At 42.4% G+C, this 22059-nt stretch overlaps 1 protein-coding gene across 1 annotated transcript in view; it reads left to right on the forward strand.

The window, feature by feature from the left end:
- adcy8 (adenylate cyclase 8 (brain)) overlaps positions 1–22059 on the forward strand; it is an 81481-nt gene that overhangs the window by 49521 nt on the left and 9901 nt on the right. Inside the window, exons 8-14 of the mRNA XM_070844489.1 lie at positions 6744–6941; positions 10320–10420; positions 10505–10706; positions 12698–12787; positions 13680–13852; positions 15268–15346; positions 21757–21915. Coding sequence (XP_070700590.1) covers positions 6744–6941; positions 10320–10420; positions 10505–10706; positions 12698–12787; positions 13680–13852; positions 15268–15346; positions 21757–21915 — 1002 coding nt within the window. The remainder of the gene's footprint in view (positions 1–6743; positions 6942–10319; positions 10421–10504; positions 10707–12697; positions 12788–13679; positions 13853–15267; positions 15347–21756; positions 21916–22059) is intronic.

A 22059-nucleotide genomic window follows, 5' to 3' on the forward strand; every position in this document is an offset into this window, starting at 1 on the left:
ATATTAGGGTGTGTGTGTGTGTCAGATGGAGAGGAAATGGGAGGGGAGTGAGAGAAATGGTGGAAAAGAGAAACAGAGTGTGTTTCATTTTTGTTGAATTATGCACAGGTGTGTGAAAACGCACAGATTAAATGTTACTGTGGTAGAATCCTGAAAGCACAGAATGATGTGAACTTCTATGAATACATACGTACAGTAACACAGTAACACACCGATCACCACTACAGCGTCAGCCACTTCCAGCTAAAGCACCAAAAGCGATGACTCTCAGGTCACTCAGGTGAGAGAAGGTGGACAGCAGGAGTCTCTCTGTTAATCTGAATATGAACGTCTGTTTGTTTTGAAGAAATAGTTTGACATTTTAAGAAGTATGCTTCTTCCCTTTCCTGCTGAGAGCTAGATGATGAGAGCGATGCCACTCGTGTGTGCAGCCGGCTCACTGAACTTTGCATAAAGACTAGAAATATACTAGAGATCAATGCTAGAGATTCTCTCAGGTGAAAACTGAAGTGGTTCTTAATCTGAATACGGGTCCTTTTATCCAAGCAGCACAGTGACAGTACAGGAGGTGGAATCAAAGACATAAACACACTGTTGGACAATAGGATCTTCCATTAATTGTTAACGGCAAGTTGAAGACGTGCAACGAAGGCTGATGCATGAAGCAGCAGTAACCAGGTAACAGCTCTGCACTCATAGCTGCCATAAAACAGTGTTGTGCATCAGTGGGCGACCGTCATCTTCCCATCATCCTGTTTTTTATCTGGGAGCACACTGATGACTGTTGGATAAATGACATCACATCCTGTCCGTCCCTGCGCTCATGGGAACAGTCAGGACCGACTGCCGTCGTCAGACTGAAGGTTTATCCTCAGACAGAAGAGCTCCAGCCCTGAAATCAGACTCCCAGCTCTGTGCGGGCTCCCTGCACCGGCTGAGTGGCTCTGTCTTTACCTCTTTCATGCTTCACTGTGTGCCTGCTGGCTCCCATGATGCACAGCACTGTCACAGTGCTTTCACCTCAATGGAGGTTGTGCGTTTCCTCAGAAGACCCAGTTACTCAGTGAAATCCAGCCCTGAAAGAAATGGGTTCATTTTCTTTTTTTTCTTTTTTTCTTGGCGTCGGTCTGTGTTAGTTCTGGGTTTATGACACATTCGCTTTCCTGTCTGCTGAAGAAAATACTTTTAAATGTTTAAAATGATGTCATTGGGCTCAGCTGTCCATCTCACTCTGGACTCTCCACCCAACACCGCTCCGCCTCGGTTCGCTTGCTCACATTCAAGACGTGCCGCAGCACTAATTATCACCGTTATTAGTAAATAATAATGAACATATTATCTCTGTCAGTAGCTCCACTTCTCAAATTACATCCAATTATTATTTTTTTGTTTGTGTCATGGAGGAACTGCTTCTTGCCGCAGCGTTTTAATCAGCGTACATTTTGGCTCTGATTAACATTTAGATTGAATTATTTTGAGAAATAATCATCATTTTGGTTGGTGTGCTACAAAAAGAGGAGAGTCTGGAAGTGCTGCAATAACAAAATGAGCTTTTTCTTGCACCCCCCGCTGTGATCAGTAGAAATAATCCCCGATGAAGCAGATGAGGGCTTGGCCATTAGTTTCAGAGGTACACCCCCCTCCCATCAACATGCTGGACAGGTGTCCTGTGGTGCGGCGTGAAAAGTCAGGGGGATCAACAACTTCATGTGGGACTGTGTGTACCACATTTCATGGCAAGCTGTCCAGTCGTTCTGAGGGTATATCGCTTTGTACTACAGTGCTGATCCAGATCCTTCATTTGCCCCAAAGCGTGTTTGGTGGTTTACATAATGGCCTGCTTCCAATCCTGTGAAGAGCGCTGGTTCCAAACAAGTCATGTTGCACTGAATTATACTTTCTGGCTCGAAAATGTAAGTTAATCTGTCACACCGCCGCACATGTGAGACACCCAGCGCAGCACAGTCCTGATCCAGCTGCATACCTTCACACCGTCCGATCTCACCGTTGCCCCCTTTTCTCCACTTGCCCTTTTTCCTGGCATCATATGTTGGCATTTCCAACATGTGATTTCCAAGACGTGTTATTAATATGGATCATATGTAATTCCATACTGCTCCCCCCCCCTGTGCAGCCAACCGCTGCTCCGGGCTGCATCATGCCGGCCAGGACAAAGAAGAGAAATGTCAGAGATGGAAGCATGTGCCCTTTAGGCTGCACGCCTCCTCGGGGACATGCGTGCCAGAAACAATCATGGCAGCGTAGCTCATAATACTGGCACCCGTCCCCTCTGAGGCCTCCAGTCATGAGTGGGTGGCTGCAGGCAGGGATCTTATTGATGATTATAGAAGAAGCCTACAAAGCTTTAGATCCACCTTTCTGATATAATGTTGCACCCAGTATCTGTGACCGCAGCACTAATCCACCGCTACGCAGACGAGATGCTGTTTTGAGTTAAAGTGCAGATCCCAGGGTCTGTGATAGCAGACGTGTCAGGCTGAATCACAGATGATGGTGCACATGATGCCTGTAACAAATGTCCCTTTGGGTTCCAACATGTTTCAGTGACTCTTTGGAAAGACGGTGCTAAACAATATATCTGTCACATTAGTTATAATGTGGAAAAGACAGTTTGATTGTTATTTAGCTGCTTACGGTGGAAGTCTATGGGCATAAAGATTCAAAAGATGTAAAGTTTTTTTTGCCAAAGCTCCACAAGGAAACATTTCCAGGTTTGAATCCAGTCTTTTTCCTACAAACCGAGAAGAAACTAAAGAAATATTCCTCCTCACAAACTGAAAATGAATTCAGTGGGTGATGTTTAAAGCAGTACAGCTCTTGTCTTGTATTCTGCTTCAGCTCAGTGGTTTCCTTCCTTCTCTTCCCAAAATGCCTTTTGATGAACCCAACATTCGGGGGCTGTCGGTGACAACAGAATAGTGAAGGGATTATTATTTTTTTTTTACAGAATGTGGAGTAAATGGGTAAGAAAAGTTAGATATTTTCCTGGTCTGGACCCAAACGTGGCTCCAGTCTTACTTCCTGCAGTCTCTTCGTTGCCTTTCAACCTCCGTGATGAGAAGAGTCACGGAAATGCACCTGGCCAAGAAATAGTCCCACAATGTATGGATTAAAACAACTAGATCTAACTTGGTGGGCAGATGGCTTTACTTTTGGACAGAGCACCATCCCCTCTGCTCAGCTTTCTGTCTTCACACTAAGCCAAGTTAGCTTCATATTTAAGGAGAACAGACACGAGTGGTATCAACCCTTTATTTAGCTACTGACAAGGAAACCAGTAAGTGTATCCCGCCTGAATGTTGAACTGTTCCTTTAAGTGAGCTGACTGAATTTACCCCCCCATCAGGAGGAGTTCAGGTTGCACATCTCTACTTAAACACTGAATGTGAGATGTTACAGTCCCTGCATCACGTGCAGCTGATGCCGTCCAGTTCAGCGAGGGGGAATTCAGTTGTTAGGGTTAGGGTTAGGGTTAGGGAACTCAGGGACAACAAGCACTGAGGAGCAAAGTGAGACAACCAGACAACCTAAGAAGGAGCAGGAGACAGTGGGCTGGTATATATGCTGAGGGGCTAATGAGGGAGCGAGCTGCAGGTGAGGAGATGTGCTCGGGAAACCAGGTGAGGAGAATGAGGTGATTGCAGGGCAGGAGGCTGAAGTGGTTTTTGTTCCTGAACAATAGTCAAATCAGTCATTTGGAACTAATAAATGCTGATGAGGCCTCCAGGTCTGAACATTTGGGAGGCAAAGACCTCCAAGTTTGAGGATCTGACTTGCAATGTGCATGAAAATGTAGACACCTGTATGTTATTCTATCTAAACTACAATATCGTCACTTGGTAACAAAGCTGCACACAGGAACCTTTTATGAAACCTCATGTGTTTCATATATGTTAATGATTTGACACGCAGGTCGCGTATTTTCATTCATATGCAACAGAGGTTTTCCTGAGTTCAAGTTCAACTTCAGCTCTCTCTCCCTTATCTTCTGTGTGTGTGGAGAGTGAAAATTTACAGTCAGTTAGTGCTCTCATGGCAGAGACACGTTCGGGAGAGTCCACAGTAATTTGGTGGACAGTCGGGACGATTCTCTTCTTTTGTTTGTGTCCCGTTTACTTCTTAGCATCTAAATCAAAATCTGCAAATTCCTTTGTGTTATGCTTTCACCTGACAGTTAAAGTGCACTTCATGTTGCTTTGGATCATAGTATCTTTGCATTTCCTCAGTGCTCATCTTAACTTACTGGAATGAAAATGCTGGTGTTTGGTACTATGGGATGGAGCCACTCATTTTCTCTGTCTTCATCTGTTTTAACATCTAAATATCAAAAGCTCTCAGAGTGCGACAGTCTTCCTGCTGATGGTGATTAATACTTGAATCCCTCATGATGTCTGCAGCATTAACAGATGAACCTCCAAATGGCAGTCGTTTCTTATCTCCAGGTCGCTCTGATTAGATTTAAATCTGCCTGTAATGATGGCCAGCGATAAGCAGAATGGCCCTGACAGGTAAAAAAAAGAAGTAAAGCGGTAATTGAGATTGGTTTGAGAACATTCATTCTTCAAGAGTGTGAAAATGAACTTTTAATGATCTCAGTTTGATGGATTTCATTCGTTAACATGTTGGATCTAGCGAGACGAGGTGAGGCCGGCCACAATTGGTGAGAGACGTGTTGAACTTCTCACTCTCTCTCCATCATCACACATTTCTCTCATAATCACTTTAACGGCTGCATGAGGCTCAGACACTCAGTCATTTGTCCAAAGTTCCCACATGGCGGCTGTAACTCCGGCCTAATGGTGGAGAGCGAATGTCAGTGGCTCTGAGAAAAGGACTCCTCATGTATGACCTTCATCACTTTCACCTTGAATTACTGAAGACTAGAGCAGGTCAATGAACATGTGTGTTTTTACAAATAATGTGTGCTGCAGATTTACATAACTGACATTTTAAACTCATTGCCTTCATTTCAGGCAGCTGTGGTCTCACTTCCTTCACCCCATTAAAGTCATCTTGTAGCGGGGAGTATTTGCTCTAAATGGCATTTAATAATTCTTGGCTTTTGTTTGTCGGGGCGTTGGTTGAAGTGAACGGCAGGGCAGACTGTAAAAGTTTCTGGATTACTGGCAGGTTTGAGCCCAAACACACAGCTGGGAGGCAGCGAGGGGAAAACGGGGACAACAAGGACTGAGGAGCAAAGTGAGACACGCTAGACAACCTAAGAAGAAGCAGGAGACGATGGGCTGGTATATATGCTGAGGGGCTAATGAGGGAGCGAGCTGCAGGTGAGGAGATGTGCTCGGGAAACCAGGTGAGGAGAATGAGGTGATTGCAGGAGGCTGAAGTGGTTTTTGTTCCTGAACAATAGTCAAATCAGTCATTTGGAACTAATAAATGCTGATGAGGCCTCCAGGTCTGAACATTTGGGAGGCAAAGACCTCCAAGTTTGAGGATCTGACTTGCAATGTGCATGAAAATGTAGACCCCTGTATGTTATTCTATCTAAACTACAATATCATCACATGGTAACAAAGCTGCACGCAGGGACCTTTTATGAAACCTCAGAAGAGTTTAAACTACCAGAAGTGTTCTCTGGAAGCTGTGACGTGCTCTGTGGTCATGTCTTGCACTTCCAAAGGTGATGAAGTGTCCTTAACCACACTCTACAGGCTACACGTCACCGAAAGAAAGAAAGCAAGATGACAAATGACTGGTGGTTTATCTGTCTGCTCCCAGCTGCTGCTGAGGACACCAGGTCATCAACTCTGGGTGGTTTGGTATTGTTTGGAAACCTGGGTGGGACTTCTATGATTAATGAATTAAAAAAAATGTCCCATCATTTACTAGTATTTCATTTGGAGAAAATATAATTAAACAGTTACCTTGATGACAAAATGTGATAAACCTGAATATGTGGTCCGGCTTTTAACATAAAAGAAGAAAGTTCAGGAAGGTTTCGACCTTCAGTGTGTTCTTGTCGCAGAGAGAGAGAGAGAAGGAAGCCAAGCGAGACGGGAAGTGATGAAGTGACAAATTAAAACCGGAGGAGACCCTTGTAAACCGGAGAGCCTGGTGCCATTTAATTACCTTTTACAATATTCCATATTAATGCAGCATGAGGTGTCCTGGTTCAGGACGTTATGCATTTTTACATTTCTTGCTCAAAATGCTCCAACATTTTGGAGGTCAAATCCTTTTTTCTTCACGTTGATGAAAATGTAAATATTGTCTTCGCTTCACTTGCTGCAGATTAACACGATGAAATAAATGATTCACAATGTTTGTTATGATATTTTACAAGTAAACTCTTCTCTCAGCTTTTTGTTTTTTGTCCTCCATCTCATGCTTTCTGTTCTTTAACGTTCACCTGTGTTGTGTGTTCCCTCCACCGCCATGGGCATTAATCACAGCTTTGTTAGGATGCATAACTACGAGCTTTGTCACCACTAACATGAATGCAAAGTGACCGTGCTGCGAGTGAGAGAGCGAGAGAGAGAGAGAGAGAGAGAGAGAGATGCATGACTTTGCTCTGAGCCGTCTGTCTGATAGCGAACGTTGCATTTTGGTCTTCCCCTTTTCCTTAATTTCTCTTTTTGTTTCTTTTTTTTTTGTGTATGTAATGAATGTAACTGTGTGTCTGTTCTTCTTTTTCATTTGTAACTTGAATGAAACAAAAAGGGGGACAAGCAGGTTCATTCTATGTGCATGTGCTTTCCCCCTAGACTCTGGCTGCCCTAACGAGAAATTCGATAAATCTGCTTCCAAACCATCTCGCACAAGCTTTGCATGTCCACTCTGGTCCTGAGGAAATTAACAAGCGAATAGAGAGCGCCATCGACTTACGGAGTGGCGATAAGTTGAGAAGAGAGCATATCAAGCCTTTCTCACTGATGTTTAAAGACTCCAGCCTGGAAGAGAAGGTAGCTGGGGTTTTAGACAGATAACTGTTTTTTTCTTTCTCTCTCCCTCCTCATATCTTTTCTTAGATGAAGATTTCCAGACGCAAAACAACAACCGACATTTTTTTTTTTTTCCTATCATGAGTAAGCTAAAGGCACTTGAGATAACATTTTGGTTTCACAGAGGGAAAAAACAGCAGGTCTCTTTTTTTTTATTTTGCTGTTTTGTTTACATGAGTCACTGTAACATGAGACAAACCAGAATGGCGTAACTTGAGTGAGTGATTACACCATATCTAATAATCAATATCACACACAATCACAGGTCCAGGGTTTTCTTTCGCTCTGTGCTTTCCTCTATTTGGCCTTCAGCGTATGGAGTCTGAAGTGTGACAAGTTTTAATTAGAGTCAGTTAATGGAGTGATGCTTTTTAAGGCACTAATATACATTAAATTTGCATTTGGATGATGTACGGCAACAAAAACAATATATTTCCTAATTATTAATCCTGTTTTCTCTCTCTCCCTTTAGATATATATATCTATATTACATATTATTTCAAAATATAAATAAATAACAGAACATTAAAGCCTTTAAAAATGCTTTTATGTTCTGTTATTCTGTCCACTTCCTGCCAATCATAGTCCATCTTCAGCTCATTTTGACATTAAATTAACAACCAATTTAAAGACAAAATTACTACATGATCAATCTGTAAATGTAAAAATAAATATTTTTGGTTTTTTTTATTAATTAATGCTGCATTCAAACTACCGTACATTTGTAGATCTACAGTTTTTCAGGTCATGAAGGACGTTTATGATAAGTTTTACATTTTTAAACATTTATTTTGTTGATTGGTTATGATGAAAGGTTGAAGGGCTAAAATGATTCAGTTGGCACATGTCAGACTCCATATTAGTAGAATCTAATCTAATCTAATCTAATCTCACAGCAGATTTTCACTCGTCTCAACAACATTAACATCTTTTCTACTGAGTTACTGCCAGTATTGTGTTTAAACATTAACCCAACTTAACCATGACTCATGTTTTTGATTCTGAAATTCAAATAGAATCAGCTTTGATTTTTCTTTTTGCTTCGACGAGCATAGATCAGTCAGATGGGTGAAACATTGATTTCTGGCAATGCTGATTTGTTTTGTCGAGACTCCAGAATCCCCTTCAGTTTACTCATGACCAAAAGTCCGTGCCGTGGACCTGTTACCCTTTTACAGTGTTGTGGAAAAAGTTGACCTGCTCAACTTTGTTTTTCTTTTTACAGGAGCGCACTGCATTCACTAAAGAAAAAAAGCATTTCTCAAATTCCCAACTTGCATATCACATAATTATGATTTCACATCTTCACCTTCAGATATTTAAAATTACCATCAAACTACACTACTGTGCTGCCACCAGTATTCTTCAGTAGCATTTTATTAAAACCACGCAGCTACAGAACGTGATATATGAGGGTAATTAGGTTGATTTACGCTGCAGGTTTGCAGTTGATAGCTGATACCAAGCAAACAAGTTGTTTCCATAGCAACAAATTCTAATGAAACAGCCAATAGCAGCATTTTGACCGATGACCGCTAATCCTCCTGTAATTATGAGGAGTCACAATCATGAGATATGGAAGTCATAACTGCAACAAACTGTGTCTGGTGTTCTTTTCTCTGGTGAATGCAGTGCTCCTCTGCAGCTTTTTGTCCCCTTTCTTTCCATTTTTTTTGTTCCATGGACAAGCTCACCTTTAACCTTTGAGTTGACCTTCATATGGGCCTTTTCCCTCCACATCTATGTTCCCCTTTGAGTACCACCGCCATCCTCAAAACTTTTCCAAGAGCCTTATATATATATATTTATATTTTTTATCTTTATTTTTTGGTTGACCTCTTCAGTAAATGTGCAGTGATTTGCTGTTGGCCTCCCTCATTTTTCTTTTTTTTTTTTTTGCCAAAGTTGTGACGAAACGTGAAGCATCCTCTTGCTAATTTCCCAGCACCCTTTGAGAAAGAGACAGAGCGAGGACGGGGCAGCGGGGGTCACGGGGGCGGACAGTTTGAGACGGAGCTGAGTCAGACTGTCGGTCCAAACTGCATCACCGCGCCGCCCTTTTATCTCCACATAACCAATGACCAAGTTAAACTTAGTGAACTTTTTATTTATCGTATGGGTAGAGTGACTCTTAAAGGAGCAGTTCAACATTAGTTACATGCGAAACAACAGTCTTGTTACAGTAACTCCTCCTAAAATCCATAAATTGTGGCTTTATACATTTCTGCCTGTGTATTTTTTTATGCTAAGCTAAGCTAATAGCTTCAAACCCTCAGCTCCATACACAACACAGAGAAATGAGACAGACATGAATCTAACGTTTAGGTAAGGAGTCCAATGAGCATGTTTTCCAAAATGCTGAACAATTTCTTTAACATCAGGCTGGAGACAGCTGATAATAATAATAATAATGAGCCTTCTGTCGCCTCGTTCACAGCTCCTCTTTGTTTTCTGTTCATTAATGAGCACTGTCCCTGACAAATACCTGAAATAATACAACAGTAGTTATACTGTAGAGCCTAATGGAAAAATAAAGTTTAACCAAACAAGCATTGACAGTAATGTCCATCAAAATACAATGGATGAAAAGATTCCTCTTATTGCTTCTTACCCACGAGGTGAATTATATCTGCAGCTTAATCTTAATGTCTGATGAGGTCAAATTTGGGAAATTAATTGGAGATCATTGGTTATTTTTTTTTACCAAACTACAGCTGTGTTACCTAATAATTCCTCAAAAATATGAAAACCTGAAAACTGGCTTTAAATAGCAGCACTAGCATAGATGAATATGGATTAAATGAATATAGTTCCTCTAATGTTCTAATATTTCTAAAAATCCAGAGAAGCTTAGTTTAGCTTCGTGGTTCGTTTATTTATTTTTTAGCTCGTTCGTTTGTGTCTCTGACTCGGCTAACAGCTAGCAGCTAAAGGCTAACAGCTGGCAGCTAAAGGCTAACAGCTAGCAGCTAAAGGCTAACAGCCAGCAGCTAAAGGCTAACAGCCAGCAGCTAAAGGCTAACAGCCAGCAGCTAAAGGCTAAAAGCTAGTAGCTATAGGCTAACAGCTAGCAGCTAAAGGCTAACAGCTAGCTTTGTGCTTGTCAGCCTTGCACCTTCCCCAGGACCCCGCAGCCAGCCCACCGGCTCCTGTCTCTCTCTAACGCTTGTGGTTGAAGCATCGCATGCGTCTTTGTCAGTGCGTTGGCGTGTTTGAGATGAAACTACGTGTGTTCAGTCTTCTGTTTGTCTGAAAACTTGTTTCTCCATCTCCCCCTCATCTCTTCTTCTTCTTCTTCCTCCTTTTTTCTCTCTTCTTCTCCCTCCTCTCACGGTGCAGTACTCCCAGATGAGAGACGAGGTGTTCAAGTCCAACCTGGTGTGCGCCTTCATCGTGCTCATCTTCATCACCACCATCCAAAGCCTGCTTCCCTCTGCCAGGTAAAAGATCTGAAGAACTGATCGCTCAAAGATGTTTTGGCGTTCAGCAAACAGCCAACATTACATGTCTTGTGTTTTCTGCAGGATGGTAACCATGGTGATCCAGTTCTCGGTCCTCATCGTCCTCCACTCCTGTCTGGTCCTAGTTACCACGGCGGAGGACTACAAGTGTCTGCCTCTGGTCCTGCGCAAAGCCTGCTGCTGGATCAACGAGACCTACGCGGCGCGAAACGTCATCATCTTCGTCTCGATCCTCATCAACTTCCTGGCAGCCATGATTAATATAGTGAGTTTTGATTAATATAGTGAGTTTTGATTAATATAGTGAGTTTTGATTAATATAGTGAGTCCTCTTCCAGACAAAATATAAAAGATCCTGCACATAGCTGGAACCATTTTATTAAAATAAGGTGAAGAAGGTACCAGGTTTTTATGGTAGAGTGTAAAATATGGCTAATCCTGTGTGGCATTGTGGCATTTTTCTTATCATAATTATCTAATTATGTATTGATACTAATTTTCCTGGTTGTCAACAATCCCAGAAAAAGTCAAAATCTCTGCAGCACTGCTCACTTCTGAAGATGTAAGAGTAGTTTCCTAGAACAGCTTTGTTCTTTGTACTATTTTATTAGAATATAATCAGGCTCTGACTGCACACACGACACTGTCTGGGCGTCTTCATGGGAAAGATTCACCAAACTTATCCTTCAACATGTCCTGCTGTACTTTTAAACATGCAAATTAAATCATTGACTTTTATGAATTAAGCCCATACTTATAAATAGTATGAACATTGAATAATCTGTGAGACGGAAGAACCAAACAAACCAACAACAAAAGGGCTGAAATCACCAAGCCAGACCTTGAAAAGTGGAAAAAAAAGGGTTGTTTGATTAATGTGAAGATGTTTGAGTCATTTATCCATTAAATGACGTCATGGATTTCAAACAGTGAGGATTATGTGCTCAGTTTGTCAGTGCTGTTGGCAGCCTCCTCTTTCATAACTTTGAGATTAATGAATTAATCCAAAAGCCGTTTTTTTAAAAAATTTATTTATTCTGTTTTTCATCGTCTGAAAGTGTGACCTCATTGACCCCAATTTACCTGATACGCTCTTCAGCAGGGCGGCGTCTGAAAGGCACCGGCTCACTAGTCATTACTTAGGCACATGAAACAAGCTCATAATTAGCTTTTGGTCTTGCAAGGTGTCTCTGACTGCATCCATGGAGCCCCGAGGCTTCAGCTGGATCATTAAAGGAAATAATCAGCACCTTCAGTCTGATTAGGAAAGGTGTGTTTGTATACATGAATTCACAGTGGTTCTTCGCTCTTGACGTGAGTATGAATGTTCAGCAGCAATAAACAAGAGAAGAACTCCTGGATTTCTGATTTCTGATGCCTCAGGAGAGCGTCGGTGTCGAGGCGTCACAACAGATGTATCTGAAACATGTTACCTGAAACACCAGAGGCTCAGGCCTCTCGGTCCACGGCTCCGTCAGCCTTTTCTTTTAAAACCATCGAACAATGGAACCAGCTGCCGGACGGTCTGAAGTTGTCTATTGATCTGAATAGTTATTCACAAAATTTAAAAAAAACATATCCTCAATTCCCAACTGTGCCGACATGACATGCACTGACATGTTTTTTTTTGTAACTCACTTTTTATTAGTTTTTCCATTTTTTTCCACAACAACAGAACTTAAACAGTCTGAGAACCATGAAACAAATAATATATATATATATATATATATATATATATACATACACATACACACATATACATATAAAATAAGAAAAATAAATAAATAAATGCACTGACATGTTTTAATATAGAGTGGTGTTATATATTCTCTGGGAAATATTGATTTGACTGTTGATAAATATGATTTTAAAACCTGTGTTTTTGGAATGAAATATGCTGAAATTGCTTTTTTAGGAAACAACATGAATATTATGAAATTGATGTTCTTAACTGTTGTAATTATGAGCTGAGGTTAGTTTTGTATTGTATGTAATGTAGATGTTCTGTATGGCGTGCACACCTGCCCGGGGACAGCAGATGGAAAGTAGCTTGTAGCATCTCTTCTCCTTGAGATTAATGTATTTGTGCACCGTCCCTGACAAATAAACTATAAACTCAGGTTCAGGCTTCTCCCACTGACCCGACACAAACATCCTGAAAGCTTAAAGGCCTGTTATCAAATGTCTATCTGTATATTTTCCCCTCTTTAATGCTGTAAAACAACAATAACCCCCTCCTGTCGGTGTCTCTCACAGCTGTGGTGCGACTTCGACAAGTCGAGCACCTTCAGGAACCAGACGTACAACGAGTCGGCCTCCATCCCGGACATCTGCTTCTACCCAGAGGTACCGACTAGATGTCGTCTGAATTTTGCACTCGGGTCCATCTGTTGTGTTTCTTCACTTGTGTGACAGTGGCAAAGCGATGAATTAAACATGGTCGACATCTGCTCGCGCCCAGAGGGAGGTCTCGACTCAGACCACGGCGACTGATGGAGCCATCAGGATGTCATGGAGAAAACATCCATTATGTTACTTTGCTCACACAATATGCAGCTGATTGATGGACTCAATAAGGGAGGAACGTTTCCCTTTGCTGTGAGCTCAGGCTGAGTCATGTGTGCTTGCATGAATACATCACAGCCATATTTCCTCCGGAGGGTCGGAGGGGCTCGTGTGTTTTTAAAAACATAAAAAGGAGTTATTGACTTTTTTAGGCTGGTAGATTACATCACACAAGCTAAAGAAAATGATAAATCTGGGGCCAGCATGTCCTTTAAAGGTTTAGTAGTCTTGGTTAATACTAACATGTGCATGATATCATCTGTGGCTCTGCAGGAGCTCTGATTATTTCACAGTCTCTGTGTTACAAACATGGATTAGGTGATGTGGATATTTGCCAGGTAAGGACGGTCTAATGAAAGCATGCTATCGAGTTGCATTGTGGGGAAATATGGAGAAATATGGAGCCTCGTATTAGAGACTAAATGTCAGGAGATATCTGCAGCATCTGTGGCTTAAATTTGTGTCTGTCTCTTCTTATTTCCCCAAGATGAGGGAAAATTAAGCTTTTAAGGATTGTTATATGTAGGAAGGTTAAGATGTCAAACTTTTGTTGTCTTCAATTTCAAAATGTTGCTCTGTTACGTTCCCCAGAATAACTTCATGCACTGATCACATTCTCCAGGAACATGAATGTCCTGATGATATTAACCACATCTTGCTGTTATTTCCCCAGTATTTCGTGTTCACGGGGGTCCTGGCGATGGTGACGTGTGCGGTGTTCCTGCGGCTCAACTCGGTGTTGAAGTTGGCGGTGCTGCTGGTGATGATCGCCATCTACTCCCTGCTGACCGAAGCTTTCTACACCTCGCTGTTTGTGCGCTACGACACCGTCCACCACAACACAGAGTGAGTTTTTTTTTACAGTCACGCGTTCGACCATCGCGTCTGAGTCTACGTGTGGACGCAGCTAAGCTCCAGTCTCTTCCCAAAGAAAGAATCTCTTAGAGAACTCTTTCCTCCTCATGAAACTGGGCCGTCCAGTATCTCAAGAAGAAAACATGACAGGAAGTGACCACCTCTCTCTACTCACACTCCACATGTACCAGACAGCTCGACCTCGTACGGTCGATTGTCTGATTAGATTTTACAGCAGTCCTTAATGACTGCAAACTTCACATTAACAAAAGTACAGGTGTTGAAGTAAAGACAGGCAATTACTGTTAATTAATCAGGGACACATCAAGGAGCCACGTTGACCTTTTTCTGGACCTAAATGTTGAAAATGTGAGAAAACTCATCCTGCAGGCGTTTGCAGCAATAATACCGTGACCTTTATAGTGACAATGTATGCAGGCGTCCTGAGAATATAAGTTTCTGTCCCCTTGAAGCAGAGTTTTCCATACGAGCTCCACGAGGAGCTGACGGGAATCAGGTGTGTTTATTTAACAAGAGAGAAGGTCAAGATGAAGCAGCAGCTTTGTCTGCACACTGTTATTATTCATTTATTCATCTATTTTCATTAAATATAAGATATTTTACTGCCAACTATTGAACTGCTGATGAAGCTGCTGCATGTCAGTGACAGATCAGAGAGACATCCCACGTGTTTCACTCACAGAAACATTCAAAATGATGATGCTAAAGGGATATTCCACCCAAAGTATGAACACTCGTGCTCTGCAGACGTGAAAGGTGGCTGAAAAAGAAAAAAGGACCTCTGACCCTGTTGAACTTGTGAACTCTAGTGTCAAAGACGTCAAACTATATTTTGACCTAATTCTCTACTCTGAAAACAAATGATCTCTTAATGTTCTCTAGTTTTGGGAGTCGAACAGATAACTCCGTGTGAAGAGCCGAGAGCAGCACATCTACTGTACATCGCTGAGAGCCTGCGTTACATCTGAGGCTCACTGAGCTGTTAATCCTCAGTGAGCCTCAGATCAGCCTGAGATCCTGCAGGACTCACTTTCCTTTTGCAGCCTGAGATGAAATCAAAGAGGTGTGGAGGTTTTATTTCTCTCCATCAGGCCCCTGCTGAGCATGTAGAACAAACAGGAGCGGCTGATTAGGCGAGAAAAAACACTGTGTTCTTTTAAAACACTTAGATACTAAACTTTTAAAGGTCACTTTTCCTCCGTTGTTTGCCTCTGAATTCTTCTGTGTTTCACATAATACTGTAATTCATACTGTGTCATGAATTAAAGTTATATCAGAAGAACACACTGGTTAACATGTGAAATAAGATCATTGTGTCCTTCGATGAGCATCAGATGAACAAAACTCCCCTTTCAGCAGCGTCTTCTCTCTTCTTGCTCCTGCAGGAACTTCCTGGGGACCAAAGAGACGTCTCTGCTCCTGATGGCCATGTTTCTCCTCGCTGTGTTTTACCACGGCCAGCAGGTGAGACACCTTCATGTCCTGAGGTGACCCAGACACAGTGATCACCTGAACGTAACCAGACGTGAACCTCAGAGGTGTCAGAACAGAAAGGCCTTTTGGGAACGCACTGGTGAATCGTGGTGTTGTTACAGTAAGAGGACTTGTTGGAGCACAGTATAGAAATCACTGCCTTTAGTCTCCTCTCTTCTCAGAGGATTGAGCTGGAGGAAAGGAAACCTAACGAACGTTTCCTCTAAACAGAAAGGGAAAAAAAATCATTCCTGTTGCTATGCAGCCGTTTAATTAGAAGTCCTGATGGTACTTAAATAAGACAATGACGTGTCCGGCTTACAAAAATGTAATCACCGGAAAAATGTCTATCATCCTTCCAGCTGCTGTTTGTTTTTCAGTTGGACGTGGAACGGTGCATTATGGGTAACACTGAGACACATTTACCCCAAAACAGACCCACTGGAGTCAGCAGCTACTGCAAACATTTACACGTTTCTGTAAGAAACAGCAAACGATACCACCAGGACATCTTTAATCCACACGTCTGTCAGAACTGTAGACATAAGACTCATCTGCAGTGACACTTGAAGACAAAATCTTGATGTCTGACTTGATGTCCCCGAGCAGTAAATACTGAAAAATGTATTGGAACTACTTCTTACAAAAGAAATACCTCAAATATTAAAGTGGCACCGTTTCTCTAAACAGATGTTGTTTTAGAACTGGAGGCAAAAACCCCAGAATAATATCATAAAGTATAAAGTCAATAAAGTATTTTAAATCCATATTTTGGGTTTGAAATGCCTGTCAGGTGCAGCCGACAGTGGCTGTAGTCTAATTCTTCTTCTGGGCAGCCGCACCGGTCAAAGTACGCCCACTAAAAGTGCTTGTTTTTGTCGCTGACTGGCACAAATTGTACTAAAAAACAGTAATTTAGTTTGTGTTGTGTTTCTATGTGTTATTGTGTGACGTTGGTGTTTTTGAGGGTTAGTTCAAATCCAACACAATATTCGTGTCACGCACAATAACACAAACAAACTAAGCAGCTGATGGAGCAGCAGGTCCGGCGCTCTGAGAGGTAAAATTACTGTTTTTGTCAATGAAGTCTGGTGGGTTTGAATAGCACGGTACAACAGCTGGTCAAACAAAAAGCATCTTACAGGGCGATCTCTGTCGGGATCATGTTGTCAAAGACTTCAGTACCAATCTGAGCCTGTCAGCGGCAAATACAAGCACTTTTAGTGGGTGGGTTTTGACGTCCGACTGCCCCTAAGAATTACAGCATCACAGCCTGTTCACCCTCCACTCCTGGCTGCCAGAGGAAACCCAAAATATTGGGAAACAAGGACAGCAGCTCCCAGTGTGTTTGAGATAAAGGGCTGAACAATACATCTGAGGGGTGGTGAGATTCAGAAAAGAACAGAAAAGAAAAAATCCATTCTTTGGTTGAGCTGCTCGTAAACATATGCAAGCTGTGACGAAGGGAGACGGCGTTCTACAAGAAACCAGCGGAAGAATTCTATACAGCACCCTGTCAGGAGTCATGACTGGAGTATCAGCCACATGGCCGACACACAGAGACAGACAACCACTCGTGCTCACAGTGTAGAGTCACCAGCTAACCTGCAGACACGGGGGGGAACATACAAACTCCCCAGCAGATTCAAACCTGGAACCTTGTTGCTGTGAGGCAGCGGTGCTAACCACTGCACCACCGCACCACCTCTGACTGCTGCAAACGGTTCAGTGAACAGAAACAAACACCTGACACATTATACGAGGCGTTTCTAAAGATGCAGCCTGAAGGAAACTGGTGTCACTGCGCTGCTTTCATGCTCTCTCTCTCTCTCTCTCTCTCTCTCTCTCTCTCTCTATGGCAACCTTTGATCGTGCAGTTCAGTGGCTCGGCGTCGGGCAGAGATGGAGGAGAGACGCTCTTAATTGAAGGTCCTTTGTAGATTCATAAAAGTAGAAAGCAGTCGCATTTGAAGTCATCCATTGGCATATTGATTTTCCCGGGGTCAATTCTACCACTTGTTTGGCAAAACAGAGACAATGACGGCTTCGCAGCGTGAGGTGCTGCTCTGAAAGGCTGTTTGTGAGAGATGCATCAGGCCGAGAGAAAAGAGTGCGTAGAAAGAGACTGTTCACTGTTTGCAGGGAGCTCCAGTGGGCACAATGGGCTCCAGCGCTCTGTGTGGTGAAGTGGTTATGGTTTGATGTGGCTGCTGTAAACACAATGTGAACTCTGCAATTAGTCTTTTCTGTTAAATACTGAAAAAAGAATTATTCTGGGTCATTCTTACTTCTCACGCACAGCAGATGTTATGTTACAACCCCATCTGCTAAAGAATCCATTCAAGTTTTTAAGGAAATGTTGTACTACCAGGGTTTTTATCCTCATAGTGACACATTTTTAAAATAGTCTGCATCGAGATATATTAACTTCACTTGTTGTTTCCCCAATCTGAACTATTATAAAAGAAACGTCAGCTTGTCCGAACATCATCTGCCGACATTTGAATACGTGCAGCCGAGGTCACGCAAGAGCAGATTCACAAACCTCATCAGCATGTGGTGCAGACCTCGGTATCGAGCAAGCGGATTGTAGGTCTGCAGCCAGGCACGGGCTCCAAAAGACAAACATTCAGTATTACTGTTTTATAGTCTATTAAAACAACTCTGAATCCTGTCAGCGCCCCCTATAGGACAGATGGAGAACAGCCACGAGCAAGCAAATAACGTCGTCATCAATCGGTTGAGGTTTGGTAGGATTTAGGCACCAAAACTACTTGGTTAGATTTGAGAAAAGAGTCGGTTTGGGTTCAGATATAACAAGTATGTTAGTTACAGAACAAACAGAAGAGACAATTTCCCTTATTCCTTATTACTGCGGCCACTTGAGGTCACCCACATGAACACTCGATGTTTTAATCACCTTGGAAAAATGACAGCTGTTCGTTATCATTTTTGTCATTCGGTTTAAATAAAACACACCTGCCAACACCACCAGTTACCACCGCTGTCATCCCTATGGCTCATTAGCACTTGGGCAGCTACTGGACCACAAAGGCCCACGTGGTAGAGCCTCGGTGGAGCTGACATGGCAACGGGTTCTTAGAGAGGAACACTGAGAAATCTGTGAAACAAGTGTGCTCCTGCAGAAGCACAGCCCCCCTCCTCCTCTTCCTCCTCCTCCTCCTCCTCATCTTGCACCGAACTACAGCCTCCTGTAATCGACTCGAGCAGGAATCATAAATCTCATGGTGTTTTCAGAGGGCAGAGGCTTCGCTGCTGCTCGGAGCAAAGATCCGACAGAAACATGTCGTGACAAAGTAAAACAGATGTAAGGCAGCGCCACACTAAACACTGGAATAATGAAGCAACTTTATCATTTGCAGTCTGGAGCAAGAGCGAGGCTTTTCAAACCCTTTTGTAGCCGGAATCATTTGTTGCTGAGAAAATGCAGCAGAGTTATCGGTGCTGCTTTCAGAGGAGACATTGAAGTGATTTTATTGTGGTGTGAAGAAGAGCCTATTAGAAGAGAGAGATGGAGGAGACGCTCTTATTCTTCTGTCCTGCCCCTTTTCATTACAGTAATATTGCTCTCATTCACTGTGTGGTAATGTGAATGCTATTTGTGATGCCTCCACCATGACCCAGACGGAACAACGTGTGCACACGTTGTCCGTTCATGTTATGATTAAGCTGCATATACGCAAGAAATGATTAGAGGCAGGAAAAATCTGACATATACCAAGAACAGTGAGAAACAATGATGACTGCAGCACAATGTTGATCTCACAGTGAGGAACACCACAGAACGCTGTGTTGTTCTGTGTTTAACTACCAGTAACGTGACATGATGTATTGAGTTAAGCTGTTTTTTGACTCTTTCCTATGTATCCTGCCGTATGAGGTTGATTTCTGTTTCCTTAGAAGCAGCAGAGGAAACGGAGCCACGGTCGTTTTACACAGTAAACTAATTCTTCTGGCGGGCGCTGCTGCCAGATGAGGTTGTTCTTCATGAACGCAACTTCCCGTCAGAGCAGTAATTACATTATCAAGCACAGGGAACATGAAGCATTTCATTACAAAGCTGCAGACAAGGCTCTTATTTTGAAATGATTAGGGCTTCTTTTTTGTTGACACCCTACTTTTCTGTTGAGTCGACCAGAAATCAAGTCATTTACATGTGTTCTCCGTCAGTTTGGCAGTTTTTTAAGCTTCACCAAACCCTCAGCACAGATGTGGCCGATCAGAAAACAGTTCTAGACGGATCGTGTTTAAATGAAAAGGCGACCACAGTCTCTGATGTCCCCGTCAGAGACTTTTTTATGTAACAGACATAAGAGATAGCATCACTCCACTTCCTACTGTGTTACTAAGCACTGTTTTTATTGAACTGTCCATAAAATAATACCAATAAAAGCTGAAAATAAATACTGATGTACCAGCCGAGACACTTCTGTGGGACTGTGAGAGACGAGAGCAGCTTCAAAGTCATTGCTGTGATGTTAAAAGAGATTCTTAGCAGTGACACTAAAGCGGTGCAGTGGGCTTAAGCCTCCTGAGATGGTCCTAAAGGTGACGTATTATATGAAGAAGAGGTCCTTCGCCAGGAAAACATAAAAACACATCATTTAAGTTGTTGAACAAACGGCCAAAGTGTTGTTTTTATGGTGAGGACGTTCTCAGATATATAATAATAATAATAATAATGCTGCTGCTGCTATTACTACTCATACAACTACTACCAGTAACTTAGATTAGAAAAGTGCCATAAAAATGACAAGATATTTAACAGTTAAAGCAGAAAATGTTAAGAAGAGAACACTGACTGAATGAATAAAACAGTAAAACAAGGTTTATTACGTCCTGGGATTTACACTATGAGTCATTTTGTCCCAACAGTGGGATTAAGATAAGGAATTAAAACCCCTCAAACTGAACAGGATGAAATTATTCTCTACAATAATTCTAACTCTAAATGTGTCCAAAGTGTCCAGTAGTGGCTGTCAGATGAATGAAGTGGAATAAAAAGCACAATATAAACTTCGTAGTTGTTCTCCACGTGTGTACAAATCTGACATCTGTTTCCAGGCGTAAATGTTTAGCCTCAAGTGTTTAATAAGCTCATCTCTCGGAGCCCCAGCTGAGGAAAAGGTTGTCAGATGAGGACGGTTAAACGGTGCAGCTGAACATTATTCTGCAGCTGTAACGCTGACTGAAATGTTTATCTGGAGTGTTTTTGTCTGCGGGTTAATAGAAGCCGCTTTGAATGAGAGCGTCGCCGCCGAGGTCACGATGGTTAACGCCTGACCGACCCGTCGTTTCACCGGCCACCGTCTCATTAACCCTCCGGCAAACCGGCCCCTGCAGGCTTCGCATCCTTAATGAGAAAAAGAAAAAAAACTGAAAATGAGATTGAAGTTCTGTACACACTCATACGATTAAAGGACTAATTGATACCAGGATTAATCACAAAACTGTTTCCGCCAGTTGCCAGAGAGAGACACTCAAATCCTCACAGGCTTATCTGCCTGCCCCCGAAATTAATTTTCAATATCAGCTATTTTTTTCCCTCCTTTCTGGTGCACGTACAAACTAAACGGTACTGACTTTAGTTTGGCTCTAATGTATCCAAATGGCTTTGTATTAATTGTGCACTCAGAAAAGCAATTTGTGTTTCCAATTAGGACCTTTTTGTGCACTTCAGATTGATCGCACGCTCTTGTCCTCCATAACTGATCAAACCTTGAACAGATTTTTTCATTTAGCCGTTCATTACTGAACCGATGCTCAGCGTTTCCATCATCTAAGTGATATTAACAACAGACTAATCCTAATGATCTTTGGTTTTTTAAGCAGTCAAGCACAAACTCGAGCCTCCTGGAAAAGAGGAGGTTTTCCAGGTGTTTCAGGCTGGAGGAGTAGCACAGTCGGAAAATATCTTTTAAAACTTTATTTTGAAATCTAAAAAATAACATTCTTATTATTCATGAAAAGGTTAAAAAGGTACTTTGCTTTGTGTCGTCACATTGTGGGTTGTATCTGCAAACTAAGCAGACCACGATGCAGCGTGGAAGAATAACGGCGTACAGAGGAGGAAGAGTTTCCTCTGGTCATTTAGCACCAATTTAGCAGTGAAATACTTTTCTAACACTCAAAATGTCATCTTATCTGCTCCCTCAGGAGTCTGTCTGTGTGTGTGTGTGTGTGTTTTAATCATGTTTGATTGAAGAATAACTGCAGGCGTCCACCAGGGCGTCCATGGAGGATGATCTGGTTTTTGCCCCTCAGCAGAATAATGTGGATGTTAGACTAAGAGAAGACACGAAGGAGGTGATGATCATGTGGGAGCAATTATGGCGAGATCGCTTCACTGACTTTTTTCTATCTGCTTCCTCCGTCTGCAGCTGGAGTACACGGCCCGGCTGGACTTCCTGTGGCGCGTCCAGGCCAAAGAGGAGATCAACGAGATGAAGGAGCTGCGAGAACACAACGAGAACATGCTGAGGAACATCCTGCCCAGCCACGTGGCCCGACACTTCCTGGAGAAGGACCGGGACAACGAGGTCTGAACAAAACCCAGTTTTTCCATGAAAACACCGGATACTTAATTTACAACCAATCAGATTCATATTTTCCATCCTTTAGATGTTCATCCTCTTGTCTCGAAGTTACGACATCGTAGCTTGTGGAGGTTTTAGGAGCCGAAT

This window comes from Pempheris klunzingeri, chromosome 15 (assembly GCF_042242105.1).
Source record: "Pempheris klunzingeri isolate RE-2024b chromosome 15, fPemKlu1.hap1, whole genome shotgun sequence".
Lineage (NCBI taxonomy): Eukaryota > Metazoa > Chordata > Actinopteri > Acropomatiformes > Pempheridae > Pempheris > Pempheris klunzingeri.